Genomic DNA, 21,411 nt, shown 5'->3' on the forward strand with positions numbered 1-21,411 from the left:
TCTCTAAACCTCTTTCTCCATTTAATTTCACTGTCGGTAGGTCCTGTTTATTTTAAGCTAAATATATATGTATATGAATATCATCAAGTACTAGTAATCTATATATGTATATATATATTAAAAAAAAATAACACCACTCATTATAATTAGTTAGCACAATTACATCCCAATTTCACAGTATCAGTGTATCACTTTATAGTTTATACATTAATAGAGACTGTGTATAGACTTATATAGTTTATCATTTAATGCAACTATATATATTTGAGTGGAATTAGTTATGAAGCATTTTTCTATTTCATTCACATGTGTGAGAATTTTTCAATCATATGTAATGTAAGAGGAATAAAGTAAGTATTTCAAAAAAATAATGATAAGAAAGTAGATTTATATTATGTAGGCACCAAACTAGTTTATTTTTTGTGGCCACTTTTGTCAGAACAACAACACACTCTGCATATTGTTTGAATAATTGAGTACATTTACTGATGGGTTTGGTAGCAATGTTATTGTGATAGAAAAGCTCAAAAAAACATTTGAATTTCAATAAAAAAAGGCTAAAGATTAATTTAGTCTAAAAAAGGATGATGATGTTAAAGATCTATGGGTATAATGAAAAAAAAAAAAAGACTTTCGGCGCATAGGTCACTCTTTTAACTAAGTCTTTTAAATTAAAGCTAAATAATCAACTATTCTTCTTCCCCTCTCTTTTTCTCGAGGTGATTTTTTTTTTTTTTCACTTGATCAAGATATAAGATTCTATTGCTTTAAAAAAGATATAATAGATTCTATTGTACGTCTTATATGTATTGTCTGTGATCTAATTATATTCTTCAAATTAAGATTTTTTCTTACTTATATTTGAATTTAAAAAATAATAAACTTTTTAGTATACATAGATAGGTAATATTGGAAAGGTAGCACTGATTTATTAATATTCTTTGGTTTGATGATACATAATATGATTCGTTGACCACGATCCTACATTCATCGGTTCAAAATATAAGAAATTAGTAATTTAATGTTTGATACTAATTTTTTTGATAATTCATTTTCGTTTACGAAATAAAGTATATATTAAGGTTTGGTTTGGTACGCCGAGTCGTATTATATTAAATAATAAATAACACCATATTTAGATAACATAATGTATTGTATTAATTATTATGACCAAAACTTTTAATATAATGTAAGTTGCATTATTTAATACATAACAAATTATTTGTATTAGCTTGTATTATAATATTCACAAAGGATCCAGGTCAACCCTAATTCTCGACCCGGTCCTCGACTGGACCCAGGACCCGGACCCAGACCCTAGCCCAGACTTGGGACTCGGACCTAGACCAAAACCAAGACCCAAACCCAAACCGTGACCCATACGTACTCGGACCCTGACCTAGGACTCGAGAGCCACTTGGGACGCAGACCCGGACTCGGGACCCGATATGTAGACCCAGACCCGAATCCAAACCCGAACCTAGAACTCGGGACCTGGACCCGGACCGCAAACTTGAACTCGGTCTCGAACCCAAACCTGGACCCGAGACCCATGACCCGAACCCGACCCAGACCCGAGACCTAGACCTGAACTTTGACCCGGACCTAGATTCAGGACTCTGGACTAGGACCCGAGACCCGAATCCAGACCCAGACCCAGACTCAGACCACCACCACCTCCCGTTGGGTATAAGGGTCCATTAAAAAATCTTATTTTATTAAAAAACGTCGCTTATTTTATTTACTACAATTTTAAATCGTCGGGAATACTAAATTTTTTTCGACGACTTTAAATAGTTAATTTTTTTAGTGACGGTCTCCGAAAAAAATTATTCTTAGGACCGTCGCGAATTTTGATATTTGTAGTAGTGCTAATTAGATTGGATCGACTCAGGAGAATAATATTGGATTAGATCGGATGTTCAACTCTACTTTTGTTATTCTCCTTTATTGTAGTTTTAATAATTGAGGTGTCTCGTCCCAATTTTTATTAGAAAATCTTGACGAATTATTATTGATAGGTGTGATCCATCACATATTCTTTTACGAAAAAATTTAGCATTATATTCACATTCTTTTGATGCTTCAATGGATCTTTTAGTTTATTATGATGTTATAGGATGTTTTTATATATATATATATATTTTAAACGACTTGATTAGTCTATTATTATTTATTGTACTCGATGAGCAATATGTACATAGTCTATATCCAATTTACTCATTAATTAAAATTCCATTTACCTTTCAAAAAGATAATAATACATATTATTAAAGTGGTTTTACTATTAATATTTATGTTCCTTAAATATATTCAAATTCTATTACAATATATTGTGTATTGATTATATATGTATAGTTTTTTTTTGTAAGTAATTCTTATATGGAAACATATTTACTCATAAATATCGATATTTACGCATAAAATGTACCAAAATATTAGACAATTTATATCAAGAGCAAAATATAAACATGTCTAATACAGACCATAATCTTTACGTTTTCAAGAAAAGAGCCACAAAATTTAGTTTAACAAGGCTAATTAATTATTAATTATTAATTAGGTACTATATACTTGTCAAGCAAAAGAAACTTTAATAGACAAGTTATATGAACCACACACTTTGTTGTACTTAATAAACACTTCCATTAATAAAATATTTCACATCAGTGAAATGGTTTCTGTATCTATTACAATTTACAAGCAGTACTACTTTTACTTATTTATCATATAATAACAAATCAATGAATATAACAGATTTCAAATATATGATTCCATTGCACTTCTTTTTAATAATGAGATTTCTATGTAAACATATACAACAGTACCTACTAATAACGTCTTTATTAATTAATCACGTTTAGCATCTTTCTTTCTTCTAATAAAATATATTATTAATAAGATTAAGAAATGTGTCTCAATTAATAATACAACCTTATGGAAAACAATGTGTATGCAAATGAATAGTGAACTATAATTAAGTGGAGTACCTTTACCCTGGTCAAATTTCTTTAATGTGACACGTGGAAATGGAACCATTATATATATCACATCAGTGTTCTTTAGTACATCTAGACATGTCATTTTGCTGTTAACTAGTGATACTTTTTAAAAATTATTACATTAAACTATGTGAGACTCGATATTTAATTAGACCACGTAGAATGATATTTCTTTGATACCTATCTATATGTAAATATCGTTATTGATCCAACTAAGCACTCTCTTATGTGTCAATATCACTATTATTCGATTAAATATCGAGTCTTATATATATATAGGTGGCGTTTGGTAACACTTTTTTAATTAGTCTTTTGTTTTTAAAATTAGAAAAGTAAAAATATTTTTTAAAAACATGTTCTATAAAACTGTTTTTGCTTTTCAATTTTTTAATTGAGAATCAAAATTTTAAAAACAAAAAAAAAATCACTTTCAATATTTTTTTAAACAGTTTTTTTTCTTAATCAATATTTTAGACTCCGACACGACCCGGACCCAAATCCTCTCCCACGGCCCTTGTGCTGAACCCGACCTCTGACCCGGATCCGAATTCGACTCCGGACCTAGACCCGACTTAAATAAAATAAAAAAAATAAAAATAAAAATGAACTTTACAGAACACACTATTGTTTTCTATTTTAAAAATTGAAAAACAATAGTGGTTACAGAACACATTTTTATTTTTTAAAAACAAAAATTTTACTTGTATTTTGTGATTAAAAAATTAAAAAACAAAAATATTACCAAACGGTACCATATAATTAGTGTCTTAATTTTTGAAAATTATGGCTAATGAAAGGGACTACAATTGTTAATGCTCTTTCTTTAGTATAACTATATATATAGAGCTATGGTATCCATATATATATAGTGCAAATTTTCATGGGCAAATTAAAGGGCCAATCCTAAAAGAGTGCTCTATACATTGGACTCTGCCACGTACACTGGAACTAATAAAGACTGCAATCAGTCACATGAGAATAATATATATAATATTCCCTAAACTGCTTCAATCAACAGTAACAAATAAACGACAAAAATAATAATGTATAAATTATAATCCTATTTATAGATGAGCATCCATATATAATGACATTTAACAACAGAGTTTATATAATAATGATATACAGCCACAGGATATAATAGGAAATTAGAACCCAACATATGAAACATAATGCGTCTCATCTGAAAATTGGAAAAAAGAAGAACTAAAACTATTAAAGATTTAGCAATTCAACTTTTTGCCTTATTATTCAAATCTTGATGGTTCTTCTTTTCCGCGTAAACCTTCACCAGTCTTTTTAAAAAAGAACTTATTCTCTTCCCTAAAATTATTAAACGTCACATACACATATATATTGATTAATTATATAATAATTATATTCTATTACCATGATTTGGACTGCTATATATACTCCTAACTAGTTTCCATTCTTCTCATGCATTACTAACTCTCACACAATATATTGTTATAATAATTTGCATTAATCTTTAAGAGCTTGTGAGGAAATGGTCAGAAGCACAGTCACAAAAGCAAGGATGTTGTTGCTTAGGTAAATTAACATATAACACAATAAATGTCATATATATAATGTTTGTTTAGTATTTATGGCTCAACTAATTTTATGTGTACGTTACAAAATATTTGTCACTTTTAATAATAATTTTTTTTATTTTTAATTACAATAAAACTTGTGATTAAATGTACATTTGTTGTGACTAAAAATAAATTAATAACAACTTGTATCTAAATATTATGTTTTAGTAACAAGTAACATTTTGTTGTGATTAAAATTTCCATTTAATCACAAAAAATTTATATTGTGATTAAAAAATTAGCACTAAAAATACTCGTTTTTACTATGAATTTGATCAGTTCATGCATGAAAGCGAAACAAGTGGGAGTGGATAATCATAATGGGCGGGCGCAATTTAGCAAGCTGATAAGAGGAGGAGTAGCAGGGATGAAAGACTCATCATCATCTCATGAAAACAAAGATGGTAGAATATTAGGTAATAATAATAAGATCATGAATTATAATTATAAGAGAGATCATGAATATGAACATGATGATGAAGAGGAGGAGGAAGAGTTAGTGGTGGGTTCATCATCGTGGTCGAAAACGAGGTCGTATTGGAGTCCTCATCCGTACAGTGGGATATATGTACCAAAAGGACATGAATGGGTGGTGGATGATGTGCCCAAAAATGCTGCCTCTTTTGGTGATCAGACTTATTGGCTAAGGAATGTTGATGGTGTTGATAAGCCAGACCCCGATCTTCCCTACTCTCCTCATCAATATTACTACAGTACCTTATAATAATAATATACATATATATTATATATGATATGATGATGATGATCGTAAACTAATTGATCACACTTCACCACTCTCTAGCTAATTAATTACTTATAATAAAATAGCTGCATGTATTAATAATAATAATCATTTGATTTTCGAGTGGTATATATATATATTGGTGTTGTGTATAACATATATATCTAGTAATAAACTTTATTTAGCTTTACGTACGTATACGCGAGCGTATTGTATGGCATAATTATTATTATTAATGAATAATTTTAATTAGCATTATTATTATTATTATGTGTTATAACGAAGAATAGTTAGCTTACCCGATCTAGTCTTTGAAAAATCAGTCATATGCCCACTTTTAAAATTTATTTTTTGACGGGAAAATTCCTTAAACTCAAATTCTATTAGCAAGCAAGTAACTGAGTATGTCCATGTGTATTTAATGGCCCACCTAAAAAATATTTAAAAATAAAAATAAATTATAAATTAAATTAATTTAATAATAAAAATAAATCAAAAAAATAAAAACAATTAATTTTTTTTCTTTTTTCCTCCATATATTTTTTTTCCACCAGATTGTTTTCATCATTCTTCATCAAAAATATCACTATCACCTCCACCACCACCTCAACTTCTTTTTCAGATCCAAAACAACCACAACTATCGCACCTCCACTACAGTTAAACACAACCCCACACGTCAGATCCAAACACAATATCAAAGAAACCTAAACAGTAAAAACTTCCCACAATATTCAAGAACTTTACTGAAGAGTTCACACCATAATTTTTCAAGCCAGCCTCAACACTCAAGAATAGAGTGGCTATTAGATTCTATAAGATAAGTATATTTTTGTATCACAAAATATTCTCAACTCATGAGACACTATAATTAAAATATGAATGATCGTAAACTCACACCACACTACATTATGGGTGTGTGAGACTGAGGAGAGAGAGAGAGAGAGAGTGTGAGATAGGAGTATAAGGACAAAGAGAGGAAATGAAAAATCAATTCATAATTTCTCTCTCCTTTTTACCGCATATCTTAGCTTATTAGTTTCTTGCTTGTTTATATTAATATACATCATATATATAATGTTATAAATAAAGTCTTTTAATTAATTCTTTAAAATAAAAAAATATCTAATTTAACTTAAATTTAAGGAAATTTGCAGCAAAAGTTTTCCAAAAGTTCACTTTGATACTGTAACTAATTAGTTATATCAAGATGTATACAAATAAGTTTTTAGAGAGTAACCAAAATGTATCTCAAATTATATGATATAAAAATAAAATTTTTTTATGTAAAGGTAATTAATTGGTTTCTTATCAATATTATTAGTAACTAAAAAGTTACTTTTAAAAGTATAAAAAATAAAAAAAAATTGAAAAATAAAACATAAAAAATATATAAAAAAAAATATAAGATTTAGCTAACGTGGCACGTCAGCAATAATATATAGTAACGTTGTTATTAATATTGTTAATTAGACACAAAAACTAGAGGCATTCGCGGTACGGGTTGTAGCCATTTTTTTAAACCAAACCACAAATGCATTTTTTATAATTTTCCAAACCGCAACCGCACTGCGAGATCTTAAAACCGCAAAAATCACACTACGAAAATACGGTGTGGTATGGTGCAGTTTGAGCAGTCTATACTATCATAATTATCAAACATTATAATGAAAATTTTAAAATCAAACTAATAAAGTTTTAATAATACAAAACAAAAATCTTATTAAATTTGTAACACGTACAATAATCATCAAGTTATTATATTAAATTATTTCTAAAAAATAAAGTAATATACACACATATATATATAATATATGTGAGTTCTTATATGAAAAATAAAATAAAAAATATATCGTAAAAATTGGTGATTTTTTAATATATAGTGCAGTGCGGTTTGAACTGTAATTATTAAATTTAAAATCACAAACCGCATTGCACTGCGCGATTTGGCAAAAATACAAACTGCAATTTTTATGCGGTGCGAGCAATTTATACAATTTGAACAATTTGATGAACACTCCTAATAAAAACTATATATTAGTGTAACCTTCCCTTTTATTGTACTCTTGGTCTTGGATTCTATATTAGCTAAAAAGACAATGTGAGAGGACTTTAAACCTCATAAACCCATTAGCATTAATTCCCACCAAAATAAGCTTAAATATATGTTAAAAATATTGTCATATACACGGGTAGATTTAGGATGTGGTACGTTGTTTGTATTGTGTTGTATTATATAATTAAATTAGAATATATATTTTATTTTTATAATATTATATTAAATTATAATTTATACTAATATATTATATATTTAGGTGTCTATAAAAATTAATGTTATGTATTTTATATAAAATATAATTCAATGTAATCTAGCATACCAAACGAATTATATATAAATGTAATAATATATATGCTTATTTAAGAGGGCCTACATCTATTGAGAGAGAGAGAGAGAGAGAGAGAGAGAGAGAGAGAGAGAGAGAGAGAGGATTGACAAGAGCTCCACCTAATCTTTTATTGGATGCAATCTTCAAACAAAATATGGAAGTTGGTGTTAGGTGAAGGAGAAGTAGTTTTAATGTACAATTTTATTAAAAGAATTGAGCCTAATAATTAAATTTTTATGTTGAAATTTGGTTTTTTTATTAGCATATTTTCCATAACATTATTTTTTATCATTAAATATCTATATCATCTTGTTGTCGGGATATAGATTATAGAGTGGTGCAAACATATTTTAGTTATTTTGTAAAAATATTTGCGTCAAGAGAATTTAAAAGGTTCAAGCAAGTTACAACTATGGTAGTTGGATAATATATAATTTCATCATTATTCTAATAATATTTAAAATTGAGATTAAAACAAAAGGATGTCTTTAAATAGACATACGGCTACCAACACAAAATATTATGTTTATATATATGTTTCTCTTTTTTCTTTTGCTCGAAAAACCTTTGTCTTGTTTTCTTTCTTTGACTATTTGTTAAATATAACTATCTTAAAAAATGAGGGTGCGACACGTGTGTCTCATAGAAGAATCTAATAAGTGTGACATTGGATTGCTTTGATAAAACCTAATCAAAATAATATTTTTTTTTGTTGTTGAGAATAAAAAAACTAATCAAATTGAGATATTATATTCACACGGTTTTCTGACATAAATTCTCAAAAATCTCATTCAAAACGTCGTCGTTTTGATGCCAATAAAGAATCCAATTCAGCTAACAAAAAAAGTCTAATCCAATCCTGTCTTGAGAATATGGACCCCACAAAGCCTAATCTAAATCCAACGCCAGTTATTCCAAACACGTGTACGTTTGACACGTGGAAAGATCTGGTCTCTCCATCAGTCTCTTCCAACTTCGCCCCCAAAAAAAGAAAGAAAGCCTCTTCTTCAGTCACTGAAAGAAAAAGATGATCTTTAGAGCCATGGGAAAGTAACCCCTAATTTTCCCTTCTCTTTCGCCGAAATTCTAATTAATTTTCTGATAAAAATTAGGGCAAAATTAGAGATTTTAGGGTTTGGATTGGAATACAGGTGGGATTATTGTGTGTGCATGACGAGCGCTTCGGAGTTATTCTACACCAGGAGGTCTCGTTTCGGCCGAACCAGTCTGGATCTCGGCCTAGATTCTTCTCCCCCTCCCGATCGAAGTTTTCACCATAGTGTCAACCAGAATCGCCGCCATCATCATAATAACCATCATGGTAGTAATCATCGACATGATATTGACGGCTGCGATCCCCTTCGGCGATACCCTCACTCCCGCCATATCTCCCACCGGGTTTCTAACCAGGTATTTATCTTCTCGTAAAATTGATTTTGTTTCAATATATAAAATTGAACAAAAACATTTATGCTATTCTTAATTGTCATTGCTGGTTTTTGAGTTTCATTTCAAAGAAAGATAGGTGTCACTGTCATGCATTTAGGATTGATAAAGAACTAGCCATAACGTTCGTTAGCGGATTATCCTTTGGTTTTGGTGGGGTTTACAGCTAAAAACTTATTATATGGTATTATGTAATGTGTATGAGTTGATTGACATTGTTTCAATGTTTTGTAACTGAGCATTGTTATAGCACTTTCTAGACATGTCACCTTGCAATTGGTTATGGTTAGCGATCCTCCCCAAAAGTTATTACATACAATTATATTGGATTCCATACCTAATTGTGCCAATAGCAATATTGATATATCGGAGAGTGATAATACATTTGCATTTATTGTTCAGGACCGTATGACATTTAATCTCGAGGAGAGTACAGGACAATCTGTTTCCAGCAGTAATAGAATTGATACCGAAAATTTTATCAGTCCGAGCAGCAGGCAATCTGTTACTGCAAACGAAAGACTCCCTGGAGCTGTGCTTCTTGCAAGGGCAAGGCTTCGTGAGAGGTTGAGAGGGGTTACACTCTCTGGAAGCAGGTCAGTGTGCTGCAACTTGGGTAGGTGAGATATGCAGTATAGGTCAGAATAATGTGAAGTTTATTTATCGTTTTTTTTTAAAAAAAAAAATAACGGTACCTAGTTTAAAATTTCACTTAACCATAATTTTTAGCAAAAGCTAATTTTCTATTCATAAAAAGTCTTTGCAAACAACAAATTAGGTGGTGTGGTTATTGGCTTTTCATATTTTTTATTAAGTTAAGATGTGAATAGCAATATTGCTTTGAAAAGAAGATGTGAATAGCAAAATGATTCCTATTAAATAGTTATTGGTTATTGCTTTATATGTCAAGTTTCAAGTTTTCTAGTTTTTATCCAATATGCTGCTAAATTCTTTGTGTAGTTTTATTACTATGTAAAAAAATTGATGGCAAAACTTCAAGATGGTAGATTTTGCTACAGTTAACAACTTTATGTACAAAAATTGGCAGCAATGGTCGAAGATTTTTTTTTTCTTCTTTTATTTACTATGTAATGTAAATGTAAAAGTATCTCTTTGTTTTATAATTTTAATTAATTTTATATTCAAATTATTTTTAAATAGGTAGTTAACTACCCCTCAAATCATTTAAATTTAGTATTATCTATCTAATGTATATGATTGGTTAAAAGTTTTTCCCACAAATGAAAAAAGTGTGTAGGTAGTACACATGTCATTACTTTAATTTCTTCTCCAAAATGGGTGTGGCTCATTTTTCCTTTTCATTTGATGGAATAATTTTCAAAAGATTATTCTTGTTCTTTCAGCTTATGATTAAGTTGTTGACTATATCGCATACACACATATATAATTCATAGTTTAGTTGTTTTACTAAAGTTATTTATTCACAAGTCTGGTAATTTGTATTGGTGTCTGATGTGTTTACTGGGTTTCTTCCAATTTTATTCAGGCCACGTGGTAGAAGTACCTCTAACAGTGACCGTATTCACATAAGACCTGGTGACGATTTAAGGCCATTCAATGTAAGAGATTGGGATGCTGAAAACTCTACAAGTTTATCAACTGACCGTTCCCCATCTACTAATCTGAGCTCCCGAACTGTAAGGCTGCAAATCTTGCGAGAACAGAACGAGAAGCCACACGGCCTTACGCAAGAGGCTTTGTCTAGTTTGCAACTGGAGCTTTTCAGTGGGAAGGAGACAGATGCTGATGCGGCGGCGGTTTCTAGTGCACCACAGGATTGCAGCATATGCCTAGAGAGTTTCATCCAGGATGATCAGCTTATATGTTTGCCTTGTGATCATAGATTTCATGCTGGGTGCTTGGATCCCTGGGTTCGGATTCGTGGTGACTGTCCTTACTGTCGAAGGGCTATCCTTGTAAAGAAAAGAACAGTAAAGTCTTTATAGTCTTAAGGCGAGGCAGGTTTTTTCTTTGCTATGAAAATTGTGTGTCTCGCTTACTGTCATTGTCTACCTTCTGTTGTCAAATTTTACTGCTTTGAATACAAGTCTTTCACTATCGTTTTCTTTTCCTTTCAATTCAGAATTTAAAGATTTGTTCTATATTTCAGATGCACAAATTAATTCCCTTTCTATTTCTTTCTTGAAAAGAACTCTTAATGAACAAATCGGTAAGACTTGGAAAATGAGATCTAGATCTATTACATGTGCTCAATTTGTCGGTATGGTTAGATTAATAAGACAGCCGATTATTGCTTCGAAACTCTTGAGCATATCTCTTTCTCCTAGAGCATTGTTAGGAAGCATTATAGGACTTAGCACCACGATGAAGTATTATCTTATAAATAGTTAGCGATTTTTTATAATATTTATTAAAGTGAAATAAATGAGATTCGATATTAAGTTGCACTAATAGTAATATTATATCTCACAAGAGTGTTAGGTATCATGGGTACCTAGCACCATGATGAAGTTTCGTCCTATAATTACTTAGCGATAATATTTATTAAAGTAAAATAAGTGAGAACCGATATTAAATTGCACGAATAGTAATATTACATCTTACAAGGATGCTAAGCATCATGAGTGCTTTTTAGTATTTCTCTTTCTCCAAGAGCATTACTATGAGGCATCATGATGTCTAACACTACAATAAAGTATAGCCTTATAATTAGTTAGCGATTTTTTATAATATTTATTAATATAAAATAAGCCCGATATTAAATTATACCAATAACAATATTATATCTCACAAAAATATTTAACACCACCTCTTTAACATTTCTGTTTCTCCAAACATGAGAGTTGTTTTTATATTGACAAAATCAAAATCCAATGTTGCCTGCATTAATTGATGGTATAGAATTTTGGATAAACTATATTTAGTCCATACAATCTTGAAAGTCGAAACTTTAATCTACTACGTTTTCTAATTAATATATTTGGTTTGTGGTTGGTCTTTGGTTCATGTCATCATCACAAACTTGTATTCGGCTCAACAAAGGACCACTAAGTAATATTAATATAATTGAATTATGAACAAAAGTCGATCTCTACTCTCTGAGTCTCTAACTATTTTTTATATATTATATTATTATATGAGACCCAGTCGACAAAATAATATGGACTATGGTATCAGACAAGTCCTAGAAATGCATTATTTAAATGAGTCTTACTCTTCTCTTGTCGTTTATATTCCTAACACCATTACAGAATAGATGTATTATATCATTCAGACAAATATTTGTGTTTCAAATTTTTAATGGTATAATAGAAACATTTCACCACTTTTGTAATTAATATTTTTGAAGAAAAAAATATCGATTGTACCATTTTTGATTTGGAATAATGCTCTCAAATCACAATGTAGCCAAGGGTATATTTTGTCTTGGAATCAACTCAATAGTATGTTGTTTACTTAATACAATCTTTTATTCATTCATTCGGCAAAAGTCTTATAAAGGATTTGGCCAATCAAGCCTAACAACATGATTAATACAAGAAAGAATAACACCAATTCACATAGCACTAATTAATTTTGTTACTCAAAATATAATTAGCTAAAAGATGACCCACTAACATAATCATCCATTAATAACTTTCGAGTTTTCTTTACAATACCATCCATCAACATCATGAAATGAGAAAATTTGTATTGTATTCCCACTTGAGCCCATATTTTTATTGATATCAGTTCAGCTCTATTATCCATTACATTTTTATAGAATTCTCTCCCTATATATTTTAACTAAAAAAATTGTATATAGATAGAATGGTTAGAGTTTCTTTAACTAAACTAATAATAAGCCAATGAAAATCACGGCAGAAACCAAATATTCTATCTGTACACTAAAGACAATAATTTTGGGAAAATGATTGTAAGGTTTTGAAAGAAAGAAAGAAAAGAAAAATGATGTTACGTTACAAAAATGAAATGTGTAGAGAAATGAGATTGATATTAGATAGTAACAAGAGGAAGAAATTGCATTGGGAAGAGGGAGCATTCCATTGTCTCATTGGTCATATTTGTTTTGTACTATATTCTTTTCGTGGAAGTTACCTATTAGTTTCTATGAATTTGGAAACCCTCAAATTTTAGACCACATTCAAAGCAAAACCCACCAAAAGTCCAATATTCTTTTCTTCTCTTCTCTTACAATACTAGGGTAATACTTAATAGTATGACTATGAGTCCTACTTTTATTTTCACCCTTACAAATTTAAGTATTAAGAGAAATTATAGTTCAATTTTTTTTATTACTGTGTACATTATAATTATAAAAAATGTCTCACTTATTTTTTAAAAAATTTAAATAATTTATAATACCGAAATAAAATTCAAAATTACCAATTGTTTACATATTTTATGTTTTTGGCTCGTAAATTATTCGAAAAACATGTAGAATTTTGGGTAGTAATAAAAATCATATCCACACTGTTGTTGGAGGAATTTAGACAACACCAAGATAAATAATATAATAAAGATATGAACAGAAAATGTGCGATTACTCGACCGAGAATGACGAGTATTTAAGCAATAAACACACAAACGTACTGAAAATAAAAAGAACACAAAGGAATATAGTGGTTTAGTCAGATCACGGTCTGCTTAGTCCACTATTGCAAGGATTTCCTGTTTTGTCCATTTCATGTTGGATCACTCATTTATATACAAAGCAAGTGTCTTTTGATTACACAAAGATTGAATTCATTATCAATCCGTTTTTACATTGAATTATAACAATTAAATCAATAAAAACACATAAATACAATTGTTGTTGGAGGAATTTAGACAACACCAAGATAAATAATATAATAAAGATATGAACGGAAAATGTGCGAGTACTTTACCCAGAATGGCGAGTATTCAAGCAGTGAACACACAGACGTACTGAAAATAAAAAGAACACAAAGGAATATAGTGGTTCAGTCAGATCACGGTCTACTCAGTTACAAATTGTTCATTTCTTGTTGGATCACTCCTTTATATACAAAGCAAATGTCCTTTGATTACACAAAGATTGAATTCATTATCAATCCGTTTGTACATTGAATTATAACTAGGGGTGTTCATAAAAATTGAAAAACCGAAACCGACCATCAAACCGACCAGACCGTAACCGAATTTTTGGTTCCACGTCATCACCGAATTTGGCGGTCGGTTTCGGTTTCGGTTTTTTTGACATGGCGGTCGGTTTCGATTTTTGAACTAAAAATAGTTTAACCCAAAAACTGTCAAAACCGTCCAAAATCGCCAAAAACCGCTTAAAACCGCCAAATCAAAAACTGCCAAAAACCGTACGGTCGGTTTTATACGGTTATAATTTCTAAACGGTCGGTTACGATTTTCGTAAAATAAAAACCGTAACCGACCGGTCGGTTATAAAATTGTAAAAACCGACCATAACCGACCGATTTTCACCCCTAATTATAACAATTAAATCAATAAAAAACTTAAATACAATAAATGAAGAACAGTTTCGACCCAAATCACTAAATATAGCAATGTATGCGACTTCTATAGTGTGTATGCATACAAGACTAGTCGAGTCTGGGATGTCTGCGTCCTATTCGAGTCGCTTATACGGACATCCTGTGACAAGACAGAAAACCCTTGCAACAGTGGACTAAGCAAACCGTGATCTGGCTGAACCACTATATTCCTTTGTCCTCACTCGCCTGGGGAAGGTCAAGTGTGATGATTCTGAGACTGTGTAGGTATGGGACTACATAGTTGAAGAGGGCTTAAATGGATTGATTGGTACTACCTATATCAACAAGGTGCATCTTATTTTTTGGTAGCCCATCACGAAAGAACTTCACAGTTAAGCGTGCTTGACCTGGGGCAATTTCAGAATGGGTGACCTCCTGGGAAGTTTTCCTAGGAAGCGTGCGAGTGAGGACAAAGCACGTTGGAAACACTCGTGTTGGTCTGTAGGGTCAGTCATCAATCCAAGAAGCAGCCAGAGTGGCGTACTCGTGTATAAGAGCCATTAGTCCGTGGGTGTAAGGACCCAATAGAGACTTGAAGTGGGGACGTTACAAGAAAATAGGTTTAAAATTAGTTTTAATTAAGTTATATAAGAAGATAAATAAAAAAAAATAATCAAATTTTAGCATTATCTCTTCTTCTTCTCTTTCTTTCTCAAAGCTTAGAAACCAAAAGAAAATCCAAAATTTCAAACCAAATTTTTACCTCAGTTCATCCAAGGATTTGGATCAAGGTTTGAACTAATTGTAGAAAAGTTAAGGTAAGCTTATCTCAATCTTTTTCTATTTGAATTTTTGAAGAAAATATAAATTTTGTGTTGAATTCTTGCATGATTAGTTCTATGTGGTTAGATTAGTGTTAGAGCGCGTTTATAAGCTTAAACTATTAGAGTTGTTTTAAAGCTTGATTAGCTGTTCTTTGGTAGGGAATTCTCAAGCTTGAGCTCCCATGGTAGTTTTCTAATTTTAGCGTTTCGGGGATAATTGAGTTGTGGGTTATGCTTAGTTATGATATTTGAACTGTTCTGGAAAGTTTGATAGGGTTTGGTTAGGTTTGTAGTATAAAACCCATGTTTTATCCGTTTCTGCTAAGAAAAACGCTAAGCCGTTTGGGGTGTTTTCTAGGGTCTAGATGTCTGTATTTTATTAATATTTAAAGTATTGTCATGTTATTAATCGATAGAAAAACGTCCAGTTTTGAGTTTAAGTCATAGAACGAGATTAAATGAGTTATTTATCAGTTTACCATTATTGCATATTCCTTGGTCAATCACTCATTTCATGGAAGTCTAAAAAGCAGCAAACAGTGTCACTGTCGAGATCTTCTGTTGAACTCAAACATAGAGCAATGACCAATACTACATGTGAGCTAACTTGGTTACATTCCATCTTACACGATTTTAACATCAATATCAACATGCCTTCAACTCTCTTTTTTGACAACATTGAATCAATACACATATTTGAGAACTCTGTTTATCATGAGTGCACCAAACATGTCGAAATTGACTGTCTTATAGTACGAGAAAAAATCAACAATGACAGCCTCAAGATGAACCATGTCTCCTCACACAATAAATTAGCCAATATACTCACAAAGCCACTCTTCCCTTCTCAGTTTAACAATTTATAACCAAGATGGGTGTAAAAAATCTTCACACTCCATCTTAAAGGGGTCTATTAGAGTTATTAGAGTTAGTTAATCGCGATTAAGTTAGTTCACTAGTCATGTTGTCCATACAATATTTTAGTCTATATGTTGAATCTATTGGCCATAGCTAAAGATTAAACAGAACAAAGAAGAAGATGAAAGAAAGACTGAAAGAGAAAACAGAAAGATAACAAAGAGGATTGATGAAGAAAGAGCAATCTCATTATTATCAGTGTTGAAGGTACAAGATTATATATAGGACAGGTTGGAGAAGAGAGAGTAGTTGGTTACAACAGAAACAATCTAACAGAATGAATTGTAACAAACTAACTGAAACAACCTGACACTAACAGAAATAACCGAATACCCTTAACACGGCCCCTCAAGATTACAATTCGAGTCTTCAGAGACAGAGGTAAGATCTTGAATTGTAAGCTTGGATCGAAAGAGGGGAAAACGTTGACTAGAGATTGCTTTAGTTAGGCCATCTGCAAGTTGGTCCACAGCTGGAACATGTTTGACATGAACCTGATTTTGCATAACCTTTTCACGCACAAAGTAGAGATCGAGTTCGATGTGCTTAGTGCGAGCATGAAGAACAGGATTTGCTGTGAGAAGGATAGTGCTTAAGTTGTCACACCATACTGTGGGAGGTCTAGGAAGTTGAATGCGCAGCTCTGTAAAAAGAGAATGAATCCATGTGAGTTCAGCTACTGTACTTGCCAAGCTGCGATATTCAGCTTCAGTGCTGGAGCGAGAGACCGTTTGTTGCTTTTTGCATTGCCAAGCAACTAAATTGTCACCAAAGAAGATGGTGAAACCAGAGGTGGACCGTCGATCATCGGGATCGGTCGCCCAATCAGCATCACAAAAGGCAATGATGTCATGATCTGAAGGGCGTTTGAGATGCAGGCCGTGTGAGATTGTACCACTCAAGTACCTGAGAATTCGTTTTACAGCTAACCAGTGAGTGAGTAAAGGATTGTGCATAAACTGACAAACCTTGTTCACACTAAAGGAGAGATCCGGTCTTGTGATGAGCAAGTATTGTAAGGCACCAACAATTGAGCGATATAGGTGAGGATCTGACATTGTTTCACTGCCATGAGCTGAAAGACGTACACCAGTAGTCATTGGGGTTGGAGAAGGTTTTGCCTCTTGCATTTGAGCTTTAATAAGCAAATCTCGAGCATATTTTGCTTGAGAAAGATGTAAACCAGATGGTGTAGAGTTAACTTCGATGCCCAGAAAGTAATGAAGATCACCAAGATCTTTTAAAGAAAACTGGTTGTTCAAAGCAGCAATGATGTTGGTAACAACTTTCGGATCACTTCCTGTGATTAGGATATCATCCACATAGACAATAATTAAGGTTGTGTATGTAGATGTGTGCTGAATAAAGAGAGAGTGGTCTGATTTAGATGGAAAGAACCCCAATTGAAGAAGACAATGATGCAATTTATCGAACCATGCCCGAGGAGCCTGCTTGAGTCCATACAAAGCTTTGTGTAGCTTGCATACAAGAGGAGGAGAGGCTTGCACTTCAAAACCAGGAGGTTGTACCATGTACACTTCCTCTTTGAGATCACCATTGAGAAACGCGTTATTGACATCTAATTGTTTGATGCACCATCCACGAGATAAGGCTAATGTAATTACAATGCGTATGGTGACTGGTTTTACCACGGGACTGAAAGTCTCTGTGAAGTCGAACCCCGGTTGCTGATGAAATCCCTTTGCTACAAGTCGGGCTTTGAACTTGTTGTGTGTACCATCAGAATTTTCTTTGTGTCGAAATATCCATTTGCAGCCAATGGGTTCTCGACCAGGAGGCAAGGGAACTAATGTATAAGTTGCATTTCGAATTAAGGCAAGCATTTCATCAGACATTGCATTGTTCCACTGCTCATCTTGTAATGCTTCTTTAACTGTTTTAGGAATTTTAATGGTCATGTAGACCTTAGGTTTGTGTATCCCTGACTTTGCCCGAGTCTTCATGGGATGAGTATTGGCCAAAGGATTCGGAGTAGCAACAGCATGATTGAAGCTATTAGTGGCAATTGGCTCAGGAACAGCAGTAGGAGGTTGTGTTGCAGCAATATTTGACACATCAGAGGCATTTAGAACTCCAGGGAACTCCAGGCTGTGTTGAGTATCATTGGTGATATCTTGATGGACAGTATTCCCATGTAAAGAAACATTACTGTCAGGTGTAGCAATGGGAAGTACAGAAGTTGCAGCTGGAGTAATGCTTGCTGGTGGAATTGTAACCTGCACAGGCACAGAAGAACTTGCCAAAATTGGCACAGTTTGGTTAGTGATTTCAGGTCTGAGATCAGGATTAACAGGATGAGATTGACTCAATGTAGGAATGACAGCAGAGGGGTAGAATTCAGAGTATGTGTAGGAGTCTGTGGTCTGTTTAGGTAGAGTTGAGAATGGGAAAGATGTTTCATCAAAGATGACATCTCGAGATATGTATATGCGGCCAGAATTGTCTAAACATTTGTAACCCTTATGATTTAGGCTGTAGCCTAAGAAGGTACATGGAGATGACCTGAATTGCAACTTATGTTTATTGTAGGGCCGGATGTTTGGGAAACACTTGCAGCCAAATGTCTTGAGTTTGGTGTAATCTGGTTGAATAGAAAAAAAGTTTTTCTATGGGAGAGACATTTTGCAACACAGGAGTAGGGAGTCTATTTGACAAGTATACAGATGTTCGAAATGCCTCATCCCAGAATTTGAGAGGCATTGAGGCTTGGGCAAGTAAAGTAACACCATTTTCCACAACATGTCGATGTTTGCGTTCAACTAAACCATTTTGTTCATGAGTTGTTGGGCAAGGATGTCTGTGCATGATGCCAAACTGTTTGAGAAGGTCAGTAAAGGGCCTGAACTCACCTCCCCAATCAGTTTGAAGACACTTGATAGACTCTCCTAATTGAAGCTCAGATTCAGCCTTGAATTGAGTGAAAGTTTTCAAGGCTTCTGATTTTTGTTTGAGCATGTATATCCAGGTGAATCTAGAATAGGCATCAACAAATTGGATGTAATATTTATATCCATTGCTAGAAGTGTGTATGGCTGGCCCCCATAAATCAGCAACAACCAGTTGCAAGGGTGCTGTATAGACAGTATGTGAGATTTTTGGAAATGGCAATTTATGAATTTTGCCTAAACAACATGCAGAACATATTGAAAGAGGTGTTTTATTGCTGAATTGGATATTACATGATTGTAGTACAGATTTGACAATCCTTTCTGAGGGATGTCCTAACCTATTATGCCACAACTCATAATTGGAACATTGAGATTTATTACAATTTGGACAGACAGTAGCATTGTTGGTGGAATTCTGAGACAGTGTGGCTGTGTTGACACAAGGAGAGACATCTGTTGGAGTGAGTTGAACTTTGAACTGGGAAGGGTTAAATGTATAAAGGCCATTCTGGTGTTTCCCAGTGAGAAGGACTGCTCGACTGACCTGATCTTTGACAAAACACTTGTCAGCATGGAATTCAAAGAATACATTGTTATCATAGGCAAATTTGGATACACTTAAGAGATTTTTTGTGATTTCAGGCACATGTAAAAGATTGTTTAGAACAAGAGGATGAGAAGAATTGGAATTAATAAACGATTTACCAACATGTTCGATTAACAGACCTGAACCATCTCCAACATAAAGTTGGTCTTGCCCTTCATATTCTGTGCATGTGGTCAGATTTTGCACATTTGGTGTGCAATGATTGGTTGCCCCGGAGTCTGGATACCAGCTTGTGTCCTCAGTTTGATTTGTCTGTACAAGATTAGCTTGGTTTGTAGGAGAGTTTGTGTCTGGAAACACCCCTGTGAAGCTTTTATCAAATCTGTAGAAGCAGTCGAGTACTGTGTGTCCAATTTTGTGACAGAGTTGGCACTGTACTCGATTAGCTTGTGTTGGATATCTACCTCCTCTGTTGACAGTGGAAACACCACGACTGTTAGTGAAATTAGGTGATCCATAATTGTTACCTGTAGGAGTTGATCGAGAGGGGTATCCACGACCTCCACCACGAGTTGTGCCATAAGGAGAGGGAGTGCGATTGAAGTTTTGGAATCTGGTGCCACGATTGAAGTTCTAGTATGCAATATTGGCCTCAAAAGATTGATCAAGTTCAATAGTTGCAAGATTTGCACTGAGATCAACATCTTGATCGAGATCAATCTTTTCAATCCGAGATTCAGAGGCCAACAGTAAGGCTTCGATCTCTGAGACAGAGTATTCCTCAATTCTGGTATTAGTGGAGATAATAAAAGTGTCGTATTCACTAGGCAGTCCCTTGAATATGGCAGCAATATGATCCCTTGAGCTCAGATCTTCTCCCACAGAGGCAAGGAGATCAACATGTTGCTTAACTTTCAACAGATAGTCATTGAGGGACATGGCACCTTTTCGAAGCTTCTGTAATTTGGTTCTAAATTCCAAGATCTTGGAGGAGACTTGAAGTGTGAAGTGCTTTTCGAGTGCATTCCAGATCTGTCGAGCGGTGTTGCATCCTACCATGCGAGTGAGGAGGCTTTCAGACATTGATGACAATAGCCAACTCACCAAGAGTTGATCCTGCACTTCCCAATCCAGAAAGTCTGGGTTGAATGTGTTCGAGATCTGATCAGAATCGCTCAAGAACTGTGGTGGTGGAGCTCGATCCTGAATGTAGTTCATCAGTCTATTTCCTCGGATTGCAGCTAACACCTGCTGTTTCCACAAAAGGTAATTGTGATCATTTAATCGAATTGACATATTATGATTGAAATACACAGGATTATGATCATTGGAAGTGTTTCTTGATCGATTGAGAACAGAGGTTCCATTTTGTTGATTTTGAGCTCTGCTGGTGTTGGAGTTGATTGGATCGCCATTGTTGCCTATTCCCGTGGTCGCCATGTTTGCAGAGAGAGGGGGGAATTGCTCTGATACCATGTTGAATCTCTTGGCCATAGCTAAGGATTAAACAGAACAAAGAAGAAGATGAAAGAAAGACTGAAAGAGAAAACAGAAAGATAACAAAGAGGATTGATGAAGAAAGAGCAATC

The 21,411-nt window shown here is 33.2% G+C and overlaps 2 protein-coding genes across 3 annotated transcripts; both read left to right on the forward strand.

The window, feature by feature from the left end:
* Positions 1-4,402: 4,402 nt before the first annotated feature.
* LOC115702382 (uncharacterized) lies at positions 4,403-5,597 on the forward strand. The gene is made up of 2 exons (XM_030629853.2): positions 4,403-4,553; positions 4,877-5,597. Exons 1-2 carry the CDS (start codon positions 4,510-4,512, stop codon positions 5,319-5,321), a joined length of 489 nt encoding a protein of 162 aa, XP_030485713.1. The 5' UTR covers positions 4,403-4,509; the 3' UTR covers positions 5,322-5,597.
* Positions 5,598-8,529: 2,932 nt separating this feature from the next.
* Positions 8,530-11,294, forward strand: LOC115703056 (probable E3 ubiquitin-protein ligase RHY1A). Of its 2 annotated transcripts, none has more exons than XM_030630549.2 (3): positions 8,530-9,135; positions 9,574-9,767; positions 10,679-11,294. In XM_030630549.2, exons 1-3 carry the CDS (start codon positions 8,896-8,898, stop codon positions 11,136-11,138), a joined length of 894 nt encoding a protein of 297 aa, XP_030486409.2. In that variant the 5' UTR covers positions 8,530-8,895; the 3' UTR covers positions 11,139-11,294. The 2 variants fall into 2 exon arrangements, with proteins under 2 accessions (XP_030486409.2, XP_030486408.2); XM_030630548.2 differs by having other exon boundaries at positions 8,721-9,135; positions 9,574-9,791.
* The last annotated feature ends 10,117 nt before the right edge of the window (positions 11,295-21,411 follow it).

This window comes from Cannabis sativa, chromosome X, assembly GCF_029168945.1.
Source record: "Cannabis sativa cultivar Pink pepper isolate KNU-18-1 chromosome X, ASM2916894v1, whole genome shotgun sequence".
Taxonomy (NCBI): Eukaryota; Viridiplantae; Streptophyta; class Magnoliopsida; order Rosales; family Cannabaceae; genus Cannabis; species Cannabis sativa.

Coding starts and splice junctions, on each gene's coding strand:
- LOC115702382 (XM_030629853.2), top strand. CDS start 4,510: ATGGTCAGAAGCACAGTCACAAAAGCAAGGATGTTGTTGCTTAG. Junction 4,554..4,876: donor GCAAGGATGTTGTTGCTTAG/GTAAATTAACAT, acceptor GAATTTGATCAG/TTCATGCATGAAAGCGAAAC.
- LOC115703056 (XM_030630548.2), top strand. CDS start 8,896: ATGACGAGCGCTTCGGAGTTATTCTACACCAGGAGGTCTCGTTTCGGC. Junction 9,136..9,573: donor CCCACCGGGTTTCTAACCAG/GTATTTATCTTC, acceptor TTTATTGTTCAG/GACCGTATGACATTTAATCT. Junction 9,792..10,678: donor GTGTGCTGCAACTTGGGTAG/GTGAGATATGCA, acceptor AATTTTATTCAG/GCCACGTGGTAGAAGTACCT.